The sequence below is a fragment of the Chelonoidis abingdonii genome, chromosome 4 (assembly GCF_003597395.2).
Source record: "Chelonoidis abingdonii isolate Lonesome George chromosome 4, CheloAbing_2.0, whole genome shotgun sequence".
In the NCBI taxonomy this organism is placed as follows: Eukaryota; Metazoa; Chordata; order Testudines; family Testudinidae; genus Chelonoidis; species Chelonoidis abingdonii.
Window position 1 is genome coordinate 39,725,834 of NC_133772.1, and position 24,761 is coordinate 39,750,594.

The 24,761-nt window shown below is 44.0% G+C and overlaps 1 protein-coding gene across 6 annotated transcripts in view; it reads left to right on the forward strand.

The window, feature by feature from the left end:
* TSPAN4 (tetraspanin 4) overlaps window positions 1–24,761 on the forward strand; it is a 726,272-nt gene that overhangs the window by 614,628 nt on the left and 86,883 nt on the right. For all 6 annotated transcript variants that reach the window (XM_075065079.1, XM_075065081.1, XM_075065080.1 and 3 more), the window contains one exon: window positions 1,697–1,888. In XM_075065079.1, the coding sequence (XP_074921180.1) occupies window positions 1,697–1,888 (192 nt within the window). The remainder of the gene's footprint in view (window positions 1–1,696; window positions 1,889–24,761) is intronic.

Sequence of the window (24,761 nt, forward strand, 5' to 3'; positions counted from 1 at the left end):
GGTATTGCCACAGCCCTTTACCACCCTGCCAAAGATGTTGGGAGCAACTGGAGGAACCAGCTAAAACATACTAAAAGATGGTATGATCTGTGCACCTTCCCTCAGCCTTGCCTTGAGCTGTGTGGCTCTGCACTGGCCCTCAGAGGGATGGGGGCAGCACAGATGCACAATCCAGCCCTAAATAACTGATTAGAGTTATTCGAACTCAGAGGTTACTTTGTAGTTTCCTTGGATTTCTTCTCTCTCTTCCACTTCTGAGATCTAATTCCTGAGTTTGCGGCTAGCTCTTTCTCTTCCCTTTCCTGGTTCATGATTTGCATTACGTTCACCCACTTTATGCAGATTTAATTGATATGCATCTGAAAGAGAATGACACATGTGACTTATTACTATGTAGACATGGTGTTTCTTTCCCAGCCTTTAATTGATTTTAGATAATAAAGTGCAGTTATAAAACTCAATTAAAAAATCTGTTATTTTAAAGAGAGAAACTGAAAGAAACCTAAGTGATGCTCTGCTGTGGGACTGTGATCAAATGAAATCCCCTTTGTTTAAGTCTATTTAATTTCACAATTTTACTTGAGTTGTTACAATTCTGTGGGCTCTCTCACAATTATAAACAACAGGCTGATAACTGAATGCATTTTTTAAAAAGTCCCAGTGAATATAGTCAGGGCCGGCTCCAGGCATCAATGGAGGAAGCACGTGCCTGGGGCGGCACATGCTAAAGGGCGGCATTCCGTCCATTCTTGGGGCGGCACAGCCTGAGCGGCTTTTTTTTTCTTTTTTTGCAAAAATGGTGGAGGCTGCCCTGAATATAGCCACCATAGATGTTGTTTTTGTGATGGAACCTGCGCACACCTTAGTGCAGCCTTTCCACTTTTTGCATATCTGGGGAATCATGTACTATCGCTTCTAACTTGGTCCTGTTCTAGACCAGCCCAAGGACGCTTCAAGTTCTCTTCTGAGAATTGAATCATCAAAGTAACTAGGCCACAATACGAGTGATCAGTGTCACTATTTAGGGAAGGGATCCTCTCTCCCACTACAGCCCCCCCTTAATTGGCCATGGAGAATTTCTCTAGCACAGGGACTGCCTAGGACAGCCATAAGGATCACTATGCAGTCCCTCTTGCAAGCCTTGATGTAGGGGGCTTGCCAGGAGTGGGAGCTTGTGTGTCATGGGTAAGAGACAGAGGGAGTGTAGCACATACTGCTTTATGTGCAGTTCTCTGAGCTGCCTAAATAGTGCCTGGGGATATTTTGGCCCACAATCAGACCAGAAATTATGGAAGTTTCACCCTTGTCTCCCAGAGTGCCTGCTTTTCCCTCAGAGAAGGAGAGAGGAGGAGGTTGCCCTTGTGGTTAAGACACTGGACTGGGACTCAGGAAATCTGGGTTCCGACTCCGCCACAGATGCAGCGTGGTCTTGGTCAGGTCTCATCATGTCTTGGTGCCTGAGTTTCCCCATCAGTAAAATGGGGATAATAATGATTCTTTCCTCCACCCTTTGTCTGTCTTGTGTATTTAGTCTGAAAGCAGTTTAGGGTAGGAATGATCTCTTACTCTGTGTGTGTGTCTGTGTACACAGGGCCTAGTACAATGGGACCTCTAGATACTACTGTGATACAGCTGATAAAAATAATACTAATAATGGATGCTGTGACAGAGTTTTTGTTTCTCTTTGTTTTCCCAGCTGGGAGGCTGCGGGATCCTTGGAGTTGGCATCTGGTTGGCTGTTACCCAAGGGAACTTTGCTACCCTCTCCTCTTCTTTCCCATCCCTGTCGGCTGCCAACCTGCTGATTGTCACAGGGACTTTTGTCATGATCATCGGCTTCGTTGGCTGTATAGGTGCCATCAAAGAAAACAAGGGCCTGCTGCTGAGTGTGAGTATGAAGATGCGCGGTCAGCAATGGGGTCCATTGTTTCCTGATGCTGGTGTCACTGCAATGCACGTTAGAGTGATGTACAGTATTTAAGAAGCAGACCGGTCAGTTCTGGGCCGGGACAAGGCATGAGTCATGGTTCAGTCATTCTCTGATCTCCCAGGTCATTCCTGACCACGCCTGCTTCTATTAACACTTCTGCCAAAGATGAGACGCTCACAAGAAGGGAAGGGTTAGCGATGGTGGTGGTGCATTTGTGTTCTTCTTGGAGGTTGAGGGATTTGCCTGAATAGCTTTTGCAACATGCCCTTGAATTCCTTGTCCTTATTCATCCAGCTTTAGCAGCTACATCCCTTCCATAGCTACTGTAGTGGGGCTGGTGATATGAGGGCCTAAGGCGGGGATCACTGTCAAGGGGAGGCAGCGCAGAGAGAAATTATGAGTTTGGCCTAAAATGGAATTGAGATGTGTAATCTTGATGCCACCATTGGTTTTGCCAGTAGTTAACTCTTAAAAGGTTGCGATGTTGGCATGCAAAGATCCCAACCTAAGAGTTAGGTTGTTAAATGAGAGGTTAAGGGTTAATAAGGTGTGGATAGTCTAGGTTTAACCAAAGCCACAGATCTTGCTTGTGTTTTACTGAAACCTGATTTGATGTCACTGCTTTGATTTACCACTGTTGGTGCCAGTTACAGTTAATATTGGGTGAATATTTTGTGTAGCATGAGGCTAAAGGAGGATGAGTGAGCTCATGGCATTATGGCCATGCTGTTTATCCAGCCTTAAATATAGGTGGTTTCACACCCCACAACTGAACCGAATCCAATGTCCCAGGGTGGAGTGAAGCTGGGACTAGGCCTGGTAAACTGATTCTCCTGCTGCATTGCAAAGTCTGTGTGTGAGCTGAAGTTGTTCCCCACCACACACCTCAGCCTGCCAGGGCCCAAATGTGGGGTGAGGTGTGTGAAAGTGACCAGAAATGAGGGGGACACAAATTATTTTGTAAGAATAATTTTAGTTCTGTAAAATCCCTTTCTTTAGTGTATAGAAGCTTTTCTATAGCTTGTGTTTCATGATTCTTTGATTCTGACGTATTTTTTAACAATGGAAGTGAGGGGCACCACATTTCTGTGGAATATAGGTGACTTTGGCACTAAAACGAGGGATGTCCCTTGAAACCAGGAAGCCTCTGGGGCCTTTTTACCAGGGTGGGATAGAGGGTCTGAGGCTGAGACTGCTTGATGACTTTAATAGCCTCATGGGTGACAAACTTTCTGAATAAGTTACGTGGTTATCATGACAGCCATGTGGCTAACCCACATGCTTATTGGCTCCATGCTCATGCAACTCTATCTGGCAAGGTGCTGAGTCCCATGGGATTACTCACGTGCTTAAGATGTGTGCTGGATCGTGGCCAGAGTACTCAGCTTGCTGTGGGACAGAGCCCATTGCTCTTTTGGGGGTCATATTGGGTCAAGGCAGCTAGAAATTGTGCCAGTGTCAGGGACTGATTATTACCACCTAAGTTGTAAGTGGGTGTCTACCTATCCTGTTGGAGTTGGGGAAAAATCTTGATCAGCTTCCAGTTAGTGGAAGCATCAGTGTAGAGTCTAGATGGAAGTCCTCTGGATGGACTCTCAGATTTGGACCTTACTTCCCCCAACTTTTAGCATGGAAAATAGCTTGAACCTGTTGGCCTTCAGGGTCTGATATACGGATGGTCCCTTTACCAAGTCTAGGATTTTCATGGGAGCTTGAGTTAGTTACCAGCTCCTGCTGAATGTTAGTGAGATTCAGAACTCTCTTGGGTGCTTTTGACAATCCCACTGCTAGCCTTTTAGGGAGGGAAAGGGATAACGAGGGCTGCTGTTTGTGGGTGAGATGGGGTATTGTATGGGTCTGCTTCCACTTTATTGTTGTTGTAATATTCTGGTTCACGCTGCTGGTTTGGTTTAATTAAATTGTAATTTTAATTAATCACAGGAGTGTCTATAGCTTGAGACAGGTTTGTTTTTTCCTAGATAAATTATAAATCAAAATAAACTCATGAACACAGTAACTGACTGAAGTAACTAATTTAATATAGCTTTGTTCACTCCATATATGCTCAACTACTACCTCAGGCCACCCTTTCCTTATGCAACACAATTTTCACAGTTACCCCCAAGATGATCTTCTACCAAAAATGGCTGGTGTTGGAATCTCTCTGGGTGCCCTTTAAAAATTCCAACCTCTTGCCCCAAAACATACAAAGTGAGTTTTTGTTCAGCTTTTCTGTGCCTTCCCTTCTGTGCCACATTTTCACTCATGTGAAATCAGTGGAGTGTCAGGACAAGCCTGCTAATTTTGGCAATGGGAAAGAAGTAAAGAGTTGGAAATCTTGTCTGCACGCGACTCACAGTGTGTTTAGCAATCATCAAAGGGGCAAGACCTTAAACTCCCTTTGATGTCTACCAGGGCAAGTCCTTACATCTAGCCTTGTTTCTAACCTCAAGTCTATTCTTATTTAAACCTAATTCCTGTGATGACTGTCTGCTTGGCCCTTTCTGAATGGTGTGACATTACTGCAGATAGGTTTGTCATGGCTGTGATGTCAGTGACACATTTCTTAGACCGTGCACAATATGGTAGAATTTTGTTTTGTTAATAGTATCTCTCATGCTAACTATTTTTTTAAAAAGTCAGGCTGGGATTTCCAAAGAAGCCTAAGGGTTTTAGGCATCCAACACCCGTTAGATTTCAATGAGATCAGAGTACCTAACTCCTTTAAGCCACTTCAGAAATACCAGCCTAAAATAATAAATAGTTGCAGTGAGGATGAAAAGGTATGTTTAGGGTGGGCTGATAGAGCTGGTTTAATACTATTAATTGAACACACTGCTTGATTAAATTTGCTGCTTTTCATTGAACAACATATTTGACTAATTCGTTTTTCTGAGAATCAGTCAGCTCTAGTGGTCCATGAGAGAGGAGGCAAATATGGGGAGCTGGATGGGTAGCAGAGACTGGCAAAGTCTTTGAAGAAGGCTGGAGCAAGTTTATGATGGACTTAAAAACAAAGAAGAAATTATTAACTGGATTCTGAAATGAAAGGGGAAACAATAGTGTTGTTTGAAGATGAAGGTGTATTCTTCATGGCTCATGTCAGAAACAGGGCTGTGGCATTCTGCCCGTGTTGGAATCTGGTAAGGTGGAATTTGAGGAGGCCATAAAGAAAAGGAGTTTCAGCCATCAAAACTAGAGGAGTATTTCCAGGAATGCTGTAGGGGTATGGCAAGTTGGCAGCTATCTGGGTTTCACCAAGGTATCCATGGAGAGATGCTGATTCCACTCAGCAGAATATCTGCACATCTCCAGTTAGCACGTTTCATTTATCTCCCTCCAATCTATTCTCAGTACAGCGTGGGAGTAAGACAAGATCATGAAATGCTAACCATAAGTGGCAGTAAAGCACCCCTAATGTTACAGTCCTCTTACTCTCCTGCTGCTCTGCCCATATGTCTCTCTCTCTCTTCTAAATCCTTCACTGTCTTCCTCTCATATTCCACATCAAGCTAATTCTCTTGAAATCTCCTTCAAGAGCCTCATGCCTGCACCTAGAGATGAGCTTGGGACTATGCAAACCATGCGGTATTCCCAAGACCAAATCAGTTTCTGCTGCTATCACCTGTACTGCACCCCCTCATGTTGCTCGAATTACAGTATCTGTTTCCTCCTGCTTTCTCCTGCTGGCTACCTCTAGGACTGCATGAATTGGAATAGGCTCCTATTGTCTTGCTTCCTCCTGCTATCTCACATGAGCTCCCAAGAGCAGCTGAAAAGGGAGGAGGCAGCACCTAGAGGATGGGTAGGGGGTCAGGACTGCACAGGGGGTTATGGTATCTGTAGCTGGGGGAGGATTCTAATGTGCTGTGGGGATTAGAACTTAAGATGGATGATGCCAGAGAGCAAGAAGTTAAAAGTCTAGGAGCTGGGATTGAACAGGGAGAGTTGCTGGGGAGCAGAAGATGGAGAATACTGGGATAAGAGGTAGGAGTAGGACCTAGTTGTGTGGAGGAGCAGAAGCCACATGGTGGTGGGCAGTAGAGGGCTGAGTAGGGGGATGGGGGCTCAAAGCTTATCCTACTCATGCACTAAGGGAAGTGGTACTGGTTAGTGGTGTGGCAGGAGATGGTGTTTTTGTGAGGAGCGAGGAGGTTAGAGTGCAGGAAGAAATGAGTGGTAGGGAGAGGGTATGCTAACCCATTTATATGGTGTACGTTGGGTCGGAGGGAGGCCCAGAATCTGCCCCTATATCTCCATGCACTCTGGTGTGTGACCTGGTGCCATAAACAGATAGCTAAGGGTTAATGTTTCTTTTACCTGTAAAGGGTTAACAAAGGGAACCAAACACCTGACCAGAGGACCAATCAGGAAACCGGATTTTCCAAGCTCAGGGAGGAATTTTGGGGGTGTGTGCCTATTTTTTCTGTGTCTCTCTCTGTGCTCTCTCTCGGCTAATTGAGAGTATCTCTATCGTCCAGCTTTTCTAATCTTCTGTTTCCACATGTAAGTACAAAAGGTTAGAGACATAGGGTTTTATTTTTTTTTGTATTTACATGTGGTGAGTTTGCTGGAATTGTTTTATAATTGCTTTCTTTTTGAAAGATGGTGTTATTCATTTTCTTTTAGCATATTGACCCTGTATATTGTTCACCTTGATACAGAGATCATGTTTTTATGTCTTATCTTTCTTTTATTTCATAAAGACTTTCTTTTTTAAAAATTGTTGGATTTCTCTCTATTGAGGCTCAGGGGATTGGAATCTCTGTGCGCCAGGGTTCCGGTCTCTCTCAGGAAAGACTGGGAGGGGGAAATCTCTTTTGTGTCAGACGTTGCAAAGCTTACCTTTGCAGGGACTCTGATGGAGGCGTGAAAGAAACTGTTATCTCTACATGTTTTGCATTTCAAGGAATTGAAATAGGGTGATCGTCCAGGGCCATCCAGGGAGGGGAAGCCGGGGAGGAAATAAAGAGGAGACAAGGGGAGGGGGTTATTTCCCTTTGTTGTAGACTGAGGGCATCTGAGTCTTGGGGTCCCCCAGGGAAGGTTTGGGGAGACCAAAGTGAGGCAGGCACTGATTCCTGTCTGGTGGCAGCGCTATCAGATCCAAGCTGGTAATTAAGCTTGGAGGTTTCATGCAGGCACCCACATTTTGGACACTAAGGTTCAGAATTGGGACTTATGCTTATAACACCTGGGCATTGCATTTGTTTGAATGTGATTGTTAGCTCTTTAGTGCAAAGATCCTGTGGTGTTCTATATGAATGACAGTAATTGGCTGGGTCTGGCATGTGTAACAGTGCCAGGGAGGAGGAGCGGGGGGGATCTGTAAGTGGCAGAGAGGGGAGGGAGCAAAGAGCACTAAACAGGAATAAAACATTAAAACAAATGGGTTGTGTGGTGGGGTATAATACTCATAAATAATCCATACAGACATACTGAGCCAGATCCCCCGCTGGTCTAAATCAGCACAGCTTCAATGGAACCACATTGATTTCCACCAGCCCAAGGATCTGACCCATTTCTTTGTTCATCATCCTGACCAGTACTTGTGACTGCCTCACTAAACAAACCCATTCACATTATTGAGCACTCTGAGGAACCTTATGGAAACCTGAACTAAAGTGAGAGCAAAATTCTTTTTGTAAGGAAACCTTGAGCATGCCCTACGTTCTGCATTCATACGAAGACAGGGTGAATGCGCACATGCCATCATGTCAAAATGTTATTGAACAAATAGCAGATACCGACAACGATCCTTATATGCTCCAGCTCTGATGTGAAGGAAGATAAACTCTCCCAGCATTAGGTTTCCCTAGGGAAATCAGAGGCATGAGTATCTCTTGAAATAAATAGACAGCCCTGTGGTGTGCAATCTCACAACTGAATGCAGAGGCAAGTTGACGGCTGAAGCTGGGGAACAGCTCTCACTTGGTTTCAGAGAACGACATTCTGTGGCATTACCTTTCTTTGATTTCTGAAAATGTTACAACAGAAGCTCATCTCTTTGCAAACACTGTTGGGTCTTGGAAGCCGAGTGCCCCTAATGATCACTGTGCTGCAGGATAAGGTGTAAGAGCAGCATTGTTAACAAGTGAAATTTGGTGAGCCGGAGCCACTGTCCTGAGCAGGTGACTGAACCACCAACAGTCTATTCCTCTCTGGACCTGAAATATAGTTTATGCTGTAAGGGTCTGATCCAGCGCTCATTGAAGGCAATGGAACGAGTCCCATTGGCTTTAATGGGTATTTGATCAGGCTCTAAGGGTTTCTCTCAACATACAGCAAATCTTTATAAACTACTTTGTGGTAAGATGGAAGTACAGTTCTGCTTCCTCCTGGGACTGTGTCTGTTCTCATTGTGAAGACTTTGAGTACCAAAGCTCATCACCGTCCATGTGTTCCCTCTCTCCCTATAATCTCTATGGGGCATCTTGCATCCACTGTAACATACTGGCGTGTGTGTTTGTATGTGTGCATGTTTACATGCCTGTGTGCTCGCATACACAGTTGTTCTCCGCTAAATAGAGTCATACTTGCTCAAGTTCTTGTGACTGTTTCCCTATAGTGGCTGACCTATAAAAATCTCTGAATGAGTAGCAGCCAATGAAGCACCAGTGGTAAAGGCCTGTGTTTATGGAACTGAACAGCCTGAATTCGGTCAATATCCTTCATATAAGTAGTTAGTGGGAATCTATAGTAGTTTTATGTTTGCAACCATGAAGTCATTATACCACGCATAATGCATGGTAAAAAAAAAATAATCCCAGCTGTGGCTTTTAAATAATGATTGATTTATATTATTATTAATTTGTAGTAAAGTAGTCCCTGGGGGTCACAGTTGAGATCAGGGGCCAGTTGTGTTAGATTCTGTACAAACTCTTAGTGAGAGACAGTCTTGCCCTGTAGAGTTTACTATCTAAATAGTCAAGGCAAATGGGAAGCAGCATTATCCTCATTAAACAGATGTGAAGCTGCAGCATGCTGAGATTAAGTGACTTGCCCAAGGTCACACACGGAGTCTTCAGGAGAGCTATCAGCTGAACCCAAATCTTCCAAGTCCCAGTTCAGTGCCTTAAACACACACCCATCCTTTCTCTGTTTAGGGCAGTGGCTCGAGGCTCAATCTACTGCACTAGACCTTGAACAAGCTTTTAGCTTTCTAAAAAAAGGGTAATTTATATTTCTCTTTCGCTGTCAGGCTAAAAGATGAGTAAACACCCCAAGACAGAGCTAGGGCTCAGCTTTTATCTTGCTGAAAGTGGCTAATTGGCTCAATTACCTAATTACCTTGAGTCCTGCTTCAAAATGGTAAGCCAGTCAGCCTAATAACAAAACTACCTTCAATTAACGGTGAAGCAGGAGATTCAAAGAAGCCCTGTGAAAGGAATTCCTGACCATTGTGTAATGTAAAACCTTTGAAAACAGGAATCCAGTGCTCAATCCCCATAATTAGAGTCCCTGGTAAAGTTAGTACTGTGTCCTTGGAGAGGTTTTGTGGCTATTTAACACACACTCTAATATCCATGATGCTTGAAATCATTTGTGTTTTAGGACAAATAATAGCCCTCCTCCTGGAAGGATGCAAGGTTCATAAGGAATTAGAACCCTTTTTCAGCATCCTCTTTCATGCTGCCTGTTTTTTTCAGGGTTTGGTGCAATGAACCGGATCCTTGGCCCCCGAACTGACAATGGAAAGTGGTCAGTCAGCTGATCTAAAGGGACAGCCAAGGCTTCTGTTTGTGTAGGGAAATCCTTGGAGGGGATAAAGGCACCACAGTTGGCTCTACACCACCAACATCCCCCACTGCTGCATGCGTGTTAGGAGTGGGCAAGGCCATGCCACACAACCGTGCGGGACTCCAATCCTTATCTGGAGCAGCCATCTCTAGTGAGCCATTGCGGCCAACATCTACATTACACTGTAACATAGGCAATGTCTATGCTGTAATTGGGAGGTGTGATTGCAGCAGGTGTAGACCTACCTGAGCTAGCTTTGATCAAGCTAGGTCAAAGCTAGCTTGAGTAATAATAAGAGCAAAGCTGTGGCAGCACAGAGGGTTGCGGGAACTAGCCCCACCCACCTGGGACCCTGGGTAAATACTTGAGCGCCTGACCCCCATGCTACTGCTCCTTCCCTGCTGTGGTTCCTTGAGCTAGCTAGATCAAAGCTAGCTCAGGTAGGTCTGCACATTTTGTAGTCTCACCTCCCAATTGTGTTAGGAAGCTATTTAATCTCCCAGTTAGACTGACGCTCAGGGGGAGTGGAAAGGTGGGTTAGATCCATCTTATTTCTCCTTCCCTTGAACTGTGCTGAAGTGAGGCTAGGACAGGAAGCAATGGGCTTAAATTTTAGCAAGGGCGGTTTAGGTTGGACATTAGGGAAAACTTCCTAACTGTCAGGGTGGTTAAGCACTGGCATAAATTGCCTAGGGAGGTGGAATCTCCATCGTTGGGGATTTTTTTAAGAGCAGGTTGGACAAACACCTTTCAGGGATGGCCTAGTCCTGCCATGAGTGTAGGGAACTGGACTAGAAGACCTCTCAAAGTTCCTTCCTACAATTCTATGATTCTAAGATGGAGCCCAGAATATATAGAAAAAAATCTGCCCATCCATTGTATCCTGTTCAGGATACGTGCATTTGAATAGTGCTCTATTTGAAAGTGCTAATAGGGCAGCAATGAAGGGGGTTCATGGAGCGAGAGGAGCTGAAGAGTGGTTAATTAGAAGGTTAAAAAAAGAGAAAGATCATTAAAAGATGGAGCTATGCGTTCAGTTCCATTTAGTAAATGTGAACCTCATGTAAATAAGGAATAATTCCAATAAAGTCACTAGTGTAAACAAGATCAGAATCAAGCCGTGAGACTGTTTGCTCAGCACTATCTGCGAAAAGAGCCTTGACCAAGCCTGGTCTACACTATGAGCTAGGACTGTGATTCCCCAGTTCACATCCACATACTCCGGGTAGCTCGATGAGAGCTTCAGGTGGGTTTGTATTTGGCACTGCAGCTACTGCCACAGCTACACTGCTATTCCTACTCACGGTGACTCTCGTCTACTACCATGAGTATGTGTACGTGAGCTGGGGAATCACCCTGCTAGCTTGTAGCTTAGAGGTAGACCAACAGGCAACTACTTACAAATGGTCTCATACTGCAGAAGATCTTATCAATGGAATAGCCTCTGTGGGAAAACTGTCTGTCCCTGAGGTTTTATACTGTGCATTCAAGGTTTCTTTGTACCCAACCCCAGCTCATCTGTGAGCAGAGACAGAAATGAAGAAAACAAGGAAGAAATGTAATGACTGGGAAGAAGAAGAGAACCAAAAAAGTGCCTTCCAGCAGCGTCATTGCGCCCTACCAAAAAGCTGACAGCCAAAACTCTATCAGTAACAGAATTTATTTTGGCTCAGATAAATAGGAGTGAAAAGCACCATGAATGACTTCCTTTCAGTAATGTTCTGCCACAGACCAAGTAGCAGATTTAAAAATGTTATTAAGATGATGTTTTAAAAAAAAAATGAACGGTACAGAGTTTAAGCACAGAAGCTTCTGGTTACCAGGGAATAACATACAGATTATCGAGGGGTGCAAAGTTTGGTTTAAGATCGGATGGCATAAGGAATACATAAGCTGCAATATCCCTGATTGAGGGTAAAAAGTTGATGGGTCAAAGTACAGACATTGAGATATGACAGTATGAAGTTCATATAATGGCTACATTTGGGTGTGGAGTATAATGAGTGGATATGATGATGAGGATGGATTGACCCTCATTTGGTAAGATTTAATGTTCAGGGAGTTTATGGTTGCAGTTCATATGATCCAATGGAGAAAGTCTCTTGGTCCCATTCTTGTAGTCGAAGAATGATTTCACTCCAGGTCATGTCTCCTGGTACTGTTGGTGGCCGGTGATGTATTCGATGTAGATGTCCCTGGACCACTGGATGGTATCTGAGAACATAAGGCGCTGCCTTAAGTCCCATCTAGTGTTTCCACCTCTCTTCTTTTAATGGCCTGAGACTGGGCTAGTAACAGAGAAAAATCCTGGCTGCAGATAGAGCTATTGGTGGGCAAGAGATGCAAAGACCCTCAGAGGATCAAGAAATCAAAAGGAACATAGATCTGCAGCTCCAAATGTCAATGTCATTCACCATCACCATAGACCACTCCTTCCTCTTCTACACTAAATTGTAGCATGGTATCAGTACTAGCTGATATGCTATCTGACCGTAATACACATAGAGAGATTTCTTTTGTTCCATTACCAAGAAAGTGCTTTGATAGCAATCAAATGCTATAACACTATAATGTGCAGATGTCAATTAAGCTACACTGATTTATGCCTGCAAGGATCTGGTCCCTTTGTTTAAGTGACTGGCTGGTGGTGATGTTCCTGAGTGATGACTTTGTGATAATGTGTTTGCTGCCAGTTGCTGGCAGGCTGTAATTAATATAGGCTTCTAAAACATTATAAATACATCCAGAGAGCTCAGTGTTGACTTCAGTAGAGTTAGGCTGATTTACACTCACTGGGGGGCTGGTCCATAGAGTCACTTCCTTCTCCTTCCTGTCTAGCCACTGAGCTCACTGTCACTTTTCTTGTATTAAAATAGAACCCAGGCCCCGTCCATTTGAGGAGGAGGCACAGAAGCTCAGGCTGGGCTTGCCCCGGGACTATGGCACAGGTTAAAACAGGTCTCACTAATAAAGCCTAAACTGGCCTCAGACAGGCAGAAGGATTCACTTGGCCTGTTAAGGAGAGGGAAGAGCAGAGCAGGAAGTGCCTGCTCTGAAGGAACTCTTGAGTTTTCCTCTGGATTGTAACAACATTTCTGTTTGCATCCAAATCCTCTGTTCACCATTCCTGCTGTGTTAACAGCACATTGTAAAGTACAGAGATCATTGAATTCCTTTCATCCCAGGATCTGAATTACCTGAGCCTGAGAATGCCCCTGCCAGTTAGTTATCTCTATTTTGTAACAGAAGAAACTGAGATACAGAGAGGTTAAAAATCACCCCTTGGGAGGGCAGATTGGTGGCATTGCGATGGGAAGGTACAGGTAGAGCTTCTCTGATGCTGCAAGGCTTTTGTATTTCCCTGTATGAAAGCAGATTCAGCTATGAGAAATAAGCTGCTGCTGACTTGTTTATCATTAATTTTTGTAATGACACTGCGAGTTTGCCCGTGAACATGCCTGAGTCAGCACTCCCTGGGAAGCTTGTTTGGAACAGGACTTAGCCTGGACAGGGAACAGGGCATTGGAGAGAAATCAGACAAGTTAGCTAAGGAGAAATTAGCATTGCTATAGTGGGGCCTTGGTTTGAGTACTTATAGGAGAATGCTCCTTGCCCCTCTCTCCCTTCTCAGCCACCTCCTCCTCACTCTTTCCTTCACTTGCAAATGCAAGCATTGCCAACACTCCTTCAAGACCCTGTTTTTCTCTCATTTATCTTAATTAGCAGGCCGAGTCATTTTGTAGGGTACAGATGGGGGTGTAAATTAAGATGAAAAGCCTGACAGTTTGGGAGTTGTTTTTCTTCATCTCGTCTTAGTCAGTTCTCTGACACTGTCAGTTGATCAGCACACTCAGACCTTTTATCCAAAATGGTTAGAGGGAAGAGTTGTACTAGCTCTGCTTTTCCTGACAGAATGGAGAACCAGGTGTTAGAACTCTGTATAATGTGGCTACAGTTGACTGTGGCTCTAGGTAGAGAGGGCAACAGGACACAACTTGACTAACTCTTTCCTGATCGCAGAGGACCATGCAGAAGCCATCCAACCTCATTTCACTTAGGAACAGCTAGGGCTGCCAAGCTTCTGGTTTTCGACCGGAATGCCCAGTTGAAAAGGGACCCTAGCGTCTCTGGTCAGCACTGCCAATCGGGCCGTTAAAAGTCCAGTCAACGGTGCTGCAGGGCTAACGCAGGCTCATCCCTACCTGTCCTGGCACCGTGCTGTGCCCCGGAAAGGGCCAGCAGGTCCACCTCCAAGGTGGGTGTGGCCATGGAGCACCACGCACTGCTCCCACCCTGAGCACGGACTCTGCACTCCCATTGGCTGGAAACTGTGGCCAATGGGAGCTGGGCGGGGCGTGTGTGTCTGCAGGCAAGAACAGCGCGTGAAGCCTCCTGGCCCCCCTACCTAAGAGCTGGACCTGCTGGCTCCTTTTAGGGTGCAGCGTGGTGCCAGGACAGGCAGGGAGCCTGCTTTAGTACCTCTGGTGTGCCATTGGCCAGGAGCCACCAGAGGTAAGCCCATGCCCTAACCATGAGCAAGTACCCCACACCTGAGTGCCCCACAAATGCAGAGCCCCCTCCTGCTCCCAAACCCCTCATCCCCAGCCCAGAGCCCATATCCCTTTCTGCACCTCTACCCCCTACCTCAACCTGCAACCCCCTCCAGCTCTCCAAATCCCTCAGCTCCACTCACCATCCTGGAGCCCCCTCCTGCGCCCCAAATCCCTCATCCCCAGCCCCACCCTAGAGCCCGCACCCACAGCCCATACTCTCTCCCACTCCCCACCCCTCTGCCTCAACCCGCAACCCCCTCCTGTGCTCCAAATCCCTCCTCATTTATGACCCCATCCTGGAGCCCACACGCCCAGTTAAAGCCCTCACCCCCTGCTGCAGCCTGACTCCCTGCCCTAGTGAAAGTGAGCAAAGGTGGGGAACAGTGAGCCACTGAGGAAGGGGGGAATGTAGTGAGTGGGAGCAGGGCCTCAGGAAGGGGTGGGGCAGTGGGTGGGGCCTCTGGGAAGGAGCAGGGCTGGAAGGTTCAGTTTTATTTGATTATAAAGTTGGCAACTCTAGGAACTCCAGGCAGGAGGAAAACTTTAGAGATGCTAAGTCCAGGCAGGAAGTTCAGGCTGAAGTTCCGTGATGTTAATGCTCGGAGTATCTATTAAAATGAAACCTGAAGAAGGGTGCGAGTTTGGATGTTTATTCAGGGTCTGTGTGCTCTGTTGAAAATGTGATACTGGATCCAACCCAATCCCAGGACCTTTTAGCTACATGGCACATTCCAATTAGCCAAGTCAGATGGACTAGAGCAGCTACTGTTTCATACTTGGGAATGTATTGCGATTCTAATGCCCTTGCCATATTAAGTAGCACCTCACTCCACAGAGAGCTACACTGATTTCAGTAGGATATCCATGGAGTGTGATGCTACTCAGTATGAGTCAAGGATATCAGAATGTGGCCCTAAATGGAAATCTTGGCATGTTCATTGACTCTCAGCTAGGAAAGATACTTTGAAACTTAGTCCCTTTATCTGCCTCTGGTGTGGAAGGGGAGTAGGAGTGAGTGGGACCATATTTCACCCCATCATTCTTAGAAGGAACTTTTTGAAACAAAAGTGCCTTTAGGAAGGATGATAATGTGTCAGAACACAGCAGAAATATTATGACGTGTTATGATGCTATCAGAAATATCATCTCAGGGATGCTGATTTTATAATGGCATTGTAGTACAGTGGGCTCAGCTGGCATCACTTTGAGACCCCCTCTCTCCAAAAATATTATGTTCTGAATATGCCCTTTCTCTTACTACTTGGGGCATTGATTCCACAATCCAGAATGCTCTACGACTCTGCTTCTTCCTTCATAATTGCTCTTCTGTCCTCCTGCAGCCAACACTCCACCTGACCTTCCTTCCTGACTGCACCCTTTCTCGCCTCTCACACACAGCGTGGCCCATTTTTTTAATGTTGCTCCATCCACCTGGAAAAAGCTCCTAATTAATGTTAGCCTGCAGCCCCCTCCCCTGCTCTTTCAGAAGAAACCTTCTGAAAACACGCTTGCTCTTCACTGAAATCCTGCACCAATAATGCCTTTCCCTTTGTCTCTATCACTATTAATAGTGCTGTACCTGAATGTCCCTTTAGCTTGCAAGTTCTTGAGGCAGGAATCTTTTTCTTTTTAGTTTCCCTGCTGAAAAGTACCATGCACAGTTACAATATTATCAGCCCAATCCTGCAACCCAGCATGCGTGGAGCTCTCATTAACTTCAGTGAAAATTCTGTTAGAACTCTTGACTGGCTAATTCTGAAAACTCACTTCCAGAGCCAGCTCTTCAGCTGGTGTAAATTAGCACAGCTCCATGGAAGGGAAAGGAACTACACCAGTTTGCCTCAGCTGAGGTTGTGGCCCTTAAATATTGTTATGGAGTAATGCCGCAGCTTCATCATAGTTAAGGTTGAGTGAAACTTTCTGTTTAGAGCTGATTTTTCAAAGTGCTCTAAAATCCGCATATTCTACTAAAACCCAGGACTGATACTCTCAAAAGAGACTCGGGCAGTGAGGCTCCTAAGTCCCCTTGAAACTCCTTGGGAACTGGGCACTTAATTCCTGGAGACACATTTGAAAATCCTGGTCCAAAGGTTTTGAATGGCTTGCACATATGCAGATCATTGAGATTCCAGTCATTCTTCTTTAGCCTGGGTCCACCCCACACAAGGCCTGCAGGAGCTGAGATGGCTAAGTGGGCCAATTAACTGTCTAGGCTGCACTTGGAGAAGGAGATAGGGAGCAGGGATTTAATTAGAAGAAGCTGAGCGGGAACTGGTGGGGCCTGTATAAACCAGTAAGCTGGCAAAAGAGGAGGCTGCAGGGAAGTTGGCTGCAGTCACTCCCTGGAAGAAGTGACTTGTGTCTGGGGCTAGAGGCAAGTAGCCTACAGTTACTCCCTGGGTAGGGGAGTTTGAGTTAGCAAGCCCAGAGAAGAGGGAGAGCCAGAGACGAAGGCAAAGCTCAGGGGAAACACAGCAAGCTATGGGGCAGGTCAGACTTTAGCCGCTGCTGAGAGTGCCCCTGAGCAGGCACCCAGAGTATAGGGTGGGCCCAGATCCACCTACCAGCCTCTAGAGGAATGGCACAGTGGATCAATAAAGGGAAGACTGCCATTTTGTATGGAGGGACTTTGATACTGCTCGCCCCTTCTCTCCCCTCTTCTCACCCCGCCTGAAAGGGGAAATGTGTGGTGACCTGCCTGGAGGGCCAAGTCATGAAGAGGGAGCCCTCTGAGTGGCAGACAGTGAGTAAACAACGGGAGATGCTGTTGGAGGAGCATTCAGTGCCTGGCCAGAACTAATCCCCAGGACGGCCAGGAGGAGGCACCGTTAGCAGTGAGTGTACCCTGTGACATAATCTAAGTGGGATCATGAGATTAGTATAGTAGATTACTGCATAACAGATGGTAGAACTTTATTATGAAGGACCAGGGTGTAACTCCGGTCATATCTTACCTGTGCATTCCCTTAGGGCAGGGGAAGTGATAACACCAGAAGAGAGTGAAAAAGCCAGTGAGAGCTTCCTTTAAGCCATAGTGTAATATTCTGTGATCATGTTTAGCTGAGGTTGTGCTGAGTGTGTGCTTGATGCATGATTTTGGTATTTTATGATATTTCATTGATTTGGAATAAGTTTTTATGAAAGTCATAAAATGACTAGAAAGGCCACGAAATACCAATTGAAACTGCTGTGATATACGGTTCAAGGAATACATTCTAAATTGCTAAACTAATCAGATTGGATAATTTAAGTAGAAAGCACAAGTGAGACTAGAATAAAAGACCTCAGAAAAATTCTATATCTAAATTGAGTCTCTTTCCTCTTAACTCATTGAATGCTGGTATATCTTGTACACTATTGCAACTGCTGTATTTACCATGACTGACCTTTAGTAAGGCATAGTGCAGTCCTTGTGCTACATCACAACTTTCTTCATTAATTTCAATGCTGAGTTGCAATACCTCCTCTTCCTATTCCAACCCTACAGAAAGCTCTCCTAGTGCCTCTCAGTACTAGCTTGTATCACCTCTGTCTATCCATTTCTGTCCTCTTGCTTTGGTTTTGTAATGTGGACAAATATTTGCAACTGTGTAGGAGGGCACCAAAAGGTCTGTTCTCACTTAGGACCTAAGTTAGGATTTGCAATTGGTGATGCTGTGCTAAGGGCTGAACACGTGGTGGTCCTCTCCAATAGAATGCAAGAATGAACAGTTGGGACCATATAGCTACCACTCTCTGGGGCATGTAAGTCCAGATATTCAAACTGGCATGTAAATCTTCACATGCAGGTTTTATGCACAGCCATTTCTGTGCACAAATTAGATGGTTTAGATCAGGGGTTCTCAAACTGGGGGTTGGGAAACCTCAGGGGATCATGAGGCTCTTACATGGGGAGATCCCAAGCTATCAGCCTCCAGTCCAAACTATGCTTTGCTTCTAGCATTTATAATGGTGTTAAATATATATATATATATATATAAAAGTGTTCTTAATTTATAAAGGGGGTCACACTCAGAGGCTCACTCTGTGAAAGGAATCACCAGTACAAAAGTTTGAGAACCACTGGTTTAGATGCAGAATGGTGGTATTTGATTTGCTGAATAAATGAGTTACGTTATCCTCCTTGTCTAACAAAGGAAGGCCACCTTTGTGACTGTACTGTCGGACTTCTGGACCATGCAGCAAAACATGGTGCTTCATTTTATATCTTCCCGCAGATAATGACTGCAGATTCCTTTCAGCTGTATTAATCAGGATGGATGACTGTGTGTGCACATAAATAGAGTATAAATATACACAGATCTGTAAGATATATCCAGCAGGCATCAAGCATTGCAAGTCTTTGTCAGGATCCCAGTGGATTAACTACTATTAAGGCTTTTACAGAATAATAGCTGATGAACCAAATTTAGATACGTGCTGTTTTAATAATGGAATTTCTATTCATAGGGTTGCTCATAAACTGTAAAAATGCAGTAATGTATAAGAGCAAACTTACCATTTTTATGTAGCAAAAAATGATCAGGGGGCTGGCAAGATTTACTTCTGAGGGAGGATTAAAAGAGCTAAATATGCAGAGCGTGGCTAAGAGAGGACTCAGGTGGAACATAAATCTAGAAATATTTCAGGAGTATAAATACTATCGGCAGAGAGGAATTATATAGTGCGTTACAAAGGGTTATAAGTTGGAGCAATGGGAGAATTTAGTCTGAATGTCAGCAAAAACTTTCTGACAGTGAGATGTGGAATTGTCTCCAAAGGCAAGTGGTGGAAACTTCATGGCATAGGACTTTTAAAACTAGACTAAACTAATATAGAAATTGTACTGTGGGGGACAATCCTGCATTGTTCTGGATGGCTTTATAGCTATTTGCTCTCTCTAATCAATATGTTTCTCTACTGGGGAGTGGTGTGAAACTACAGCCATGCCATTTCTGGCAGCTGCAAGTGCCTCTTATGAAATCACTGGTTTAGCCTGGTCTAACTGATGCTTTTGTCACCTCTTGGTGTTGGACAATAAGACTATTGCTGTGCTGGCTGGTGATCTCTCTAAATCTATTCTGTCAAACCATTTGTTAGTTAAGACTGCATCAGGAAGCTCAGAAAGTATGCAGGACAACTATCCTGGAGGTATGTACGGAGAGGGGAAACTGTTAATGTGAAGAACCTCCTACACTGGCTTCCAGCTTGGTTAAGTATTGATTTAGTTAACTCAGACCACAAATAATTTGTTTGGCTGTCCAATGTGAATTTGGCTAGCCCATGTTAGATCTATATTTTACAACAATATGCAGGCCAAGCTTCTAGAACTTGTCTTTTAAATAGCACTCCGTGGTGACTCCGTAACGTAAAGAGGTTTATCAGGTGACAGTGCTTAAATTATGATTAATCACTCATCTTTAACTTGTTGTGTAAATACATGCACAAACTGCATTAAAAGAACATTATTTAAGATGCAAAGTCAAGCACTCAGAAGCTAGGGAATGCCAGAATTAGGGTTGCTTATGTATTGACAGCAAAGGAGAGACAGACTTCCTACTATCCATCCCCAGCCTGACCTGCAACAGACAGAGCAGCAATTGCCCAGCTGGAGCATGCCCAGTGCAGACAGAGTCTTTTGGGAATTTAGCTGTGAAGCTCTAGAAAGTCTCTACTGAGCAGGGCCAAGTCTTACTTTTTTGCTGTCCCAAACAAAAAAAAGGAGCGCCCCCCCACCTGCAGTAACACCCCCTCCCCCGCAAGCACCGCGCCGCCTGAGCTCCATGCCGCCCAAGCTCCCCTAGCCCCCCAAGCTTCAAGTCCCCCGCCGCCCTGAGTGCTGTGCCACGCCACCCAAGTCCCTGCCCCCCGAGCATCGCATCGCCCAGCGCAAGCTGCCGCGCCCCGAGCGCCACCCAGCCAAAACAAAAACAAACCAGAAAAACCCTCCAGCGCCACCCAGCCAAACCAAAAAAAAACCAAAACCTGAGCGCCACCCCTCCCCAAAGTGCCGTCCCAAGCATGTGCTTGGTCGGCTGGTGCCTGGAGCCGGCCCTGCTACTGAGTATGTGTGAACTGTTTCTTTTCAAAGGCTTATAATTTGGCAAAATATGGGTTGATTTTCTTGGGGATGCAACAACCAAGTCCTCTTGCCAAATTTCAAACCCCTGCTCCAAAGAATGAGGGTGGCAGAGCTTTTGAAATAAAAGGTTTCCAGAGTTTTTTTAACATGGTCTAAACAATGTATTTTCCCCTAGCCTCTTTCTCAGAATTTCAGCTGATTTTCAAAAATCAAACAAAATTCTCCCAAAGAACAACTCAACGTGATGCTAACAATTGGCATGGAAAATTTCAGCCCAAATAGTTAGTTAGTTTCTAAGCAACTGAACACGGAGTCTTATAATGGGAAGTGTCAGGCAATCTCAATAATAGGCGATACTATCGGCCTCATCTACAATAATGGCCAAGAGACCCTCTCTGCTGTTGAAGGCTAGAAAAATTGGTGTGGTTAAGAGTGATATAATGTAATAACAGTATTTATACCTGGCTCTTATATGGCTCTTTTCAACAATAGATCTCAAAGCACTTTATAAAGGAAGGTAAATATCCCCATTTTACAGAAGGGGAAACTGAAGCAGAGAAAGGCAAAGTAATTTGCTTAAGATCACACATTTAGGTCAGTTGCAGAACAGGAAATAAAACCTAGATCTCCTGACTTAAACAGTTTACATTTTTTGAAAAAATGCAAAAAAAACCCCAAAACTAAAATCTCTAAATATACAACTTGGAAAGCTTGTAGTGCAGCATGCCATTGCTTGTAGTGCTGCAATCCCAAAATTACTGTAATGCTATTTAAAAAGTTACATTTTGAATCTTTCCATTAAAAAAAAATCACATTATGCTATCACAAGGAGCTCCAATCAAGATCAGGACCCTACTGTACTAGGTGCTGTAAAAACATATAGGAAGATCTAATACCTGCTGTGACATGCTTCTAATATAGAGCCATGTCTACACTGGAAGCCTACAGGAGTGTGACTAGCAGTGGGCACCAAAGTGCTGCACTGTAACTCCCCTGTGTGGATGCTGCAGGCGCAAACTAAAAGGTTCCTAGTCCGCATTAACATAGTCTTCCTTTTCATACAGGAGTGTGCATTAATGTGAAATAGGAACCTTTTAGTTCGCACCTGCACCATCCACACGGAGAAGTTACAGCACAGCATTCTGGTGTACGCTGTTATACACTCACCCGTAGTCCAAACTGCAGAGCAGTGTAGACAAGTCCTAAGAAACTCCTTTACTCCTAGATCATTATTTTATTTGCTGTTGACTTCAGTCATGGTTATTGTTCATGTCTTGGGCATCTTTTGTTATTGTCTCCTATCCTGACTTCGTGGGGAAGTTTTCTAAACAGCAGGAGGAGTCATTTCTAAGGTGCAAGTGCCGTTCCCTTCCCATCTTTTCCTCCTCCTCCCCTTACTTTGGTATTCATAAAAATATTATCCAAGATAATGTAAAGAAATAAGTAAGCCTTTCATAATGTTCCTATTCCCTATTAACATATAAAATCAAGATGCCTTCTGGGAATTATGCAAAATAAGACTTTTTATGAGACCAACTAAATATTAAAAGCTTTTGCTTTTAAAAGTGGGGAAAAACACAATTGATTTTTTTTAAATGAGCATTGATAAAATCTTTATACTGTACCACATCACTCTGTGTTCTGCGTATGTCATGTACCATTATGTTACAGAAATGTTATTGTCAGAGATTTTAAAAACAAATGTATTGGGATGACTTTTTTATTCCTCTACCTGTACGGCCAGAGCTAACGTTTTCAAACACTAGTACCGCTGACAAGCATCTGAATCCATGTTCAGGGCCCACTCTACTGCTCAGCGAAGTCAGTGAGTGCTTTTATTGATTTCCATGGGTGCTGGTTTGCCTCTTATCTAAATAAAAGTGGCCTCATTTTCAGAGGCCTGGATCCCATATAACTTCTAGTGAAATCAATGACAGTTGTGGGTGCTCAACACCTCTTAAAATTTGGTCACCTTAGGTGCCTAACTTTAGGTACCTAAGTCTGAAAATATTGGCCCAGCCTTACTTTCCACAAGTCAAACTGTACATGGCTGAGAAGGGAGCCTTAAAATAAAAATCCAAAAGCCTCTAAGCTTGACCTCCGATACCTTTCCTACACATACAAATAGCACAACTTAAAAGTCTGTTATCTTAGTGTCTGTGTTGACTAGAAGTAAGTGTTGTGCATGCCAGTGAAAGGGCAGAAATCTCCACTTTCCAGTGCAGTAAAGCTCCTGTCCAACATTTTCAGAATGAGTAGTGAATTTGACTTCTTCAGTTTTTGGTACCCAACCTGAGATACCTCAGCATTTCTAAAAATGAAGTCCTTTTAAAGTGTTTCTTCTGGAGCTGCACCCAAAAATCACTTATTTACTTTTGAGAATCTTGGCAACTAATTTTTTTACCCTGTAGAGTTGCCAGTTGACAGGCCTTAAATCCATTTTTTAAAAAAAATTTTGCTGGGGGAAGGGGAAATTTCACACTGGGGGAGAGGGAAATGTAGCAGGTTGATTTAAAAAAGCAGAAATTTGAAGCTGAACAAAGGTTTGGAACTTTAGCAGTCTTAGCAGGTGTATATTAGATAGCAAAAGGCTCATGAGGTTAGTGTTGAAAATTGCCATTCATTATTTGTATTTTCCTAGCGCCAAGGAGCCCCAGTTTTGTGCGATGCACTATATAAACACAGGACAAAAGAAGTCCCTTCCCCAAGGAGCTTACAATCTAAGTTAGATCGGTGAGCTTTTGGTAATGCTCAGTTTGATAGAAATGTCAAATTTCTTTTCTTTTTTCCCCTCCCCTAATGAGGTGTGTGATGAGTGAGTAAACCAGACTTTAAGATCTTGGCTCAAAAGACCCCTGTGAATGGTTTAAATGCAAGAAGACTTAAGGCTTTTTGGTGACCTCTGAGGGGAAGGTCATAGTTTAAATTTGGGATCTGAGATGTTGTAAAGAGAGAGATGATGGCAAGCCATAGTGAACAATTGCTTCACATTTCTCATTCATGTCTCACAGGGGCATTTGAAAGGTTGAACTCCAATTAAAAAAAAAAAAAAAAGATGGCTGACCTTCTGGTGACCTGTGATGGAAAGGGCAAATATTGTGTTTGAGGGAGATTTTATACTCAGTAGTCCAATACATGTATCAATTTGAAGACTCTGTGTTTTATTTTGTGTATGTATAATGGGTGGGTGTAGGTGCGTATCTGTGTGGGTTTTTTTCAAATGCTTACACAAAGAAATGCAGCAACCTGGCACTATTAATTGTAAGTTTTCTCCTGTACCCTGATCCAGAAAACACTTAAGCTAGTGCATGAATCTTTGCAGGATAGGAGCCTGAAACTGTAAGGAATAGGAACAGTCATATTCTGTGTGTTTGTAGAGTACTTAGCACAATGGACCTCTGATCTGGTTGAGGCTAGTTGGTGATATTTCAGAATAAATAATTAATAATTTTTGTGTATTTACTGACAGGAGAATCGCTTAGTGCACTAAATACAGGTTACAATTCTTAGTTCAGCAGATTGCTTGAAACTCACGGGGGCAGATCCTTAGTTGGTGTAAATTCTGATGTAGTTCTGTTGGCTTCATTGGTGCTATGTACTTCTATATTTTTAAAAAATAAAACATTGTGCCTGTGTTGCTCTGTTAGTAACACCCTAGGCTATTAAAACTGAAATAGTTCAGAAAATCTGATTTACTTTCCCTCATTTATGCTTTGTCTCCTTTTTTGCATTTTATTTGTCTTGGGCAACAAACTCCCAACTAGTCATTCTAGCCTTTCTTTATTATCAGCTGCTGGCCACTTTCACTTTACATAGTTCACCAGGCTTTTGTGCACATGTTCACATATGTATGTGTGACAGGTTGGATCACAGAAAACCTCTGGGGTACTGCCAGTTGATGTGCTGAAACTACCCCTGAGCTATTTCCCCTGCCAGCTTGGGACTTCAGAACACTGTCTGGTTTGAGCCATACACGCTTGCCTGCTACAAATCCAAACCCAGGCCTGAATAACGTCCCACAAAAGCTGCAGACTAAACTGAAAACAGCGTAAGAAGTGTTCCTATCTCCAACACTCAGATGCCCTGCTCCCAATGGGATCCAAACCCCAAATAAATCCATTTTACCCTGTATAAAGCTTATACAGGGTAAACTCATAAATTGTTTGCCCTCTATAACACTGATAGAGAGAAATGCACAGCTGTTCCCCTCCCCCCCCCGGGTATTAATACATACTCTGGGTTAATTAATAAATAAAAAGTGATTTTATTAAATACAAAAGTAGGGTTTAAGTGGTTCCAAGTAATAACAGAAAGAACAAAGTGAATTACCATGCAAAATAAAATAAAACACGCAAGTCTAAACCTAATACAGTAAGAAAGTGATTACAGATGAAATCTCACCCTCAGAGATGTTCCAATAAGCTTCTTTTACAGACTAGCCTCCTTCTAGTCTGGATCCAGCAATCACTCATACCCC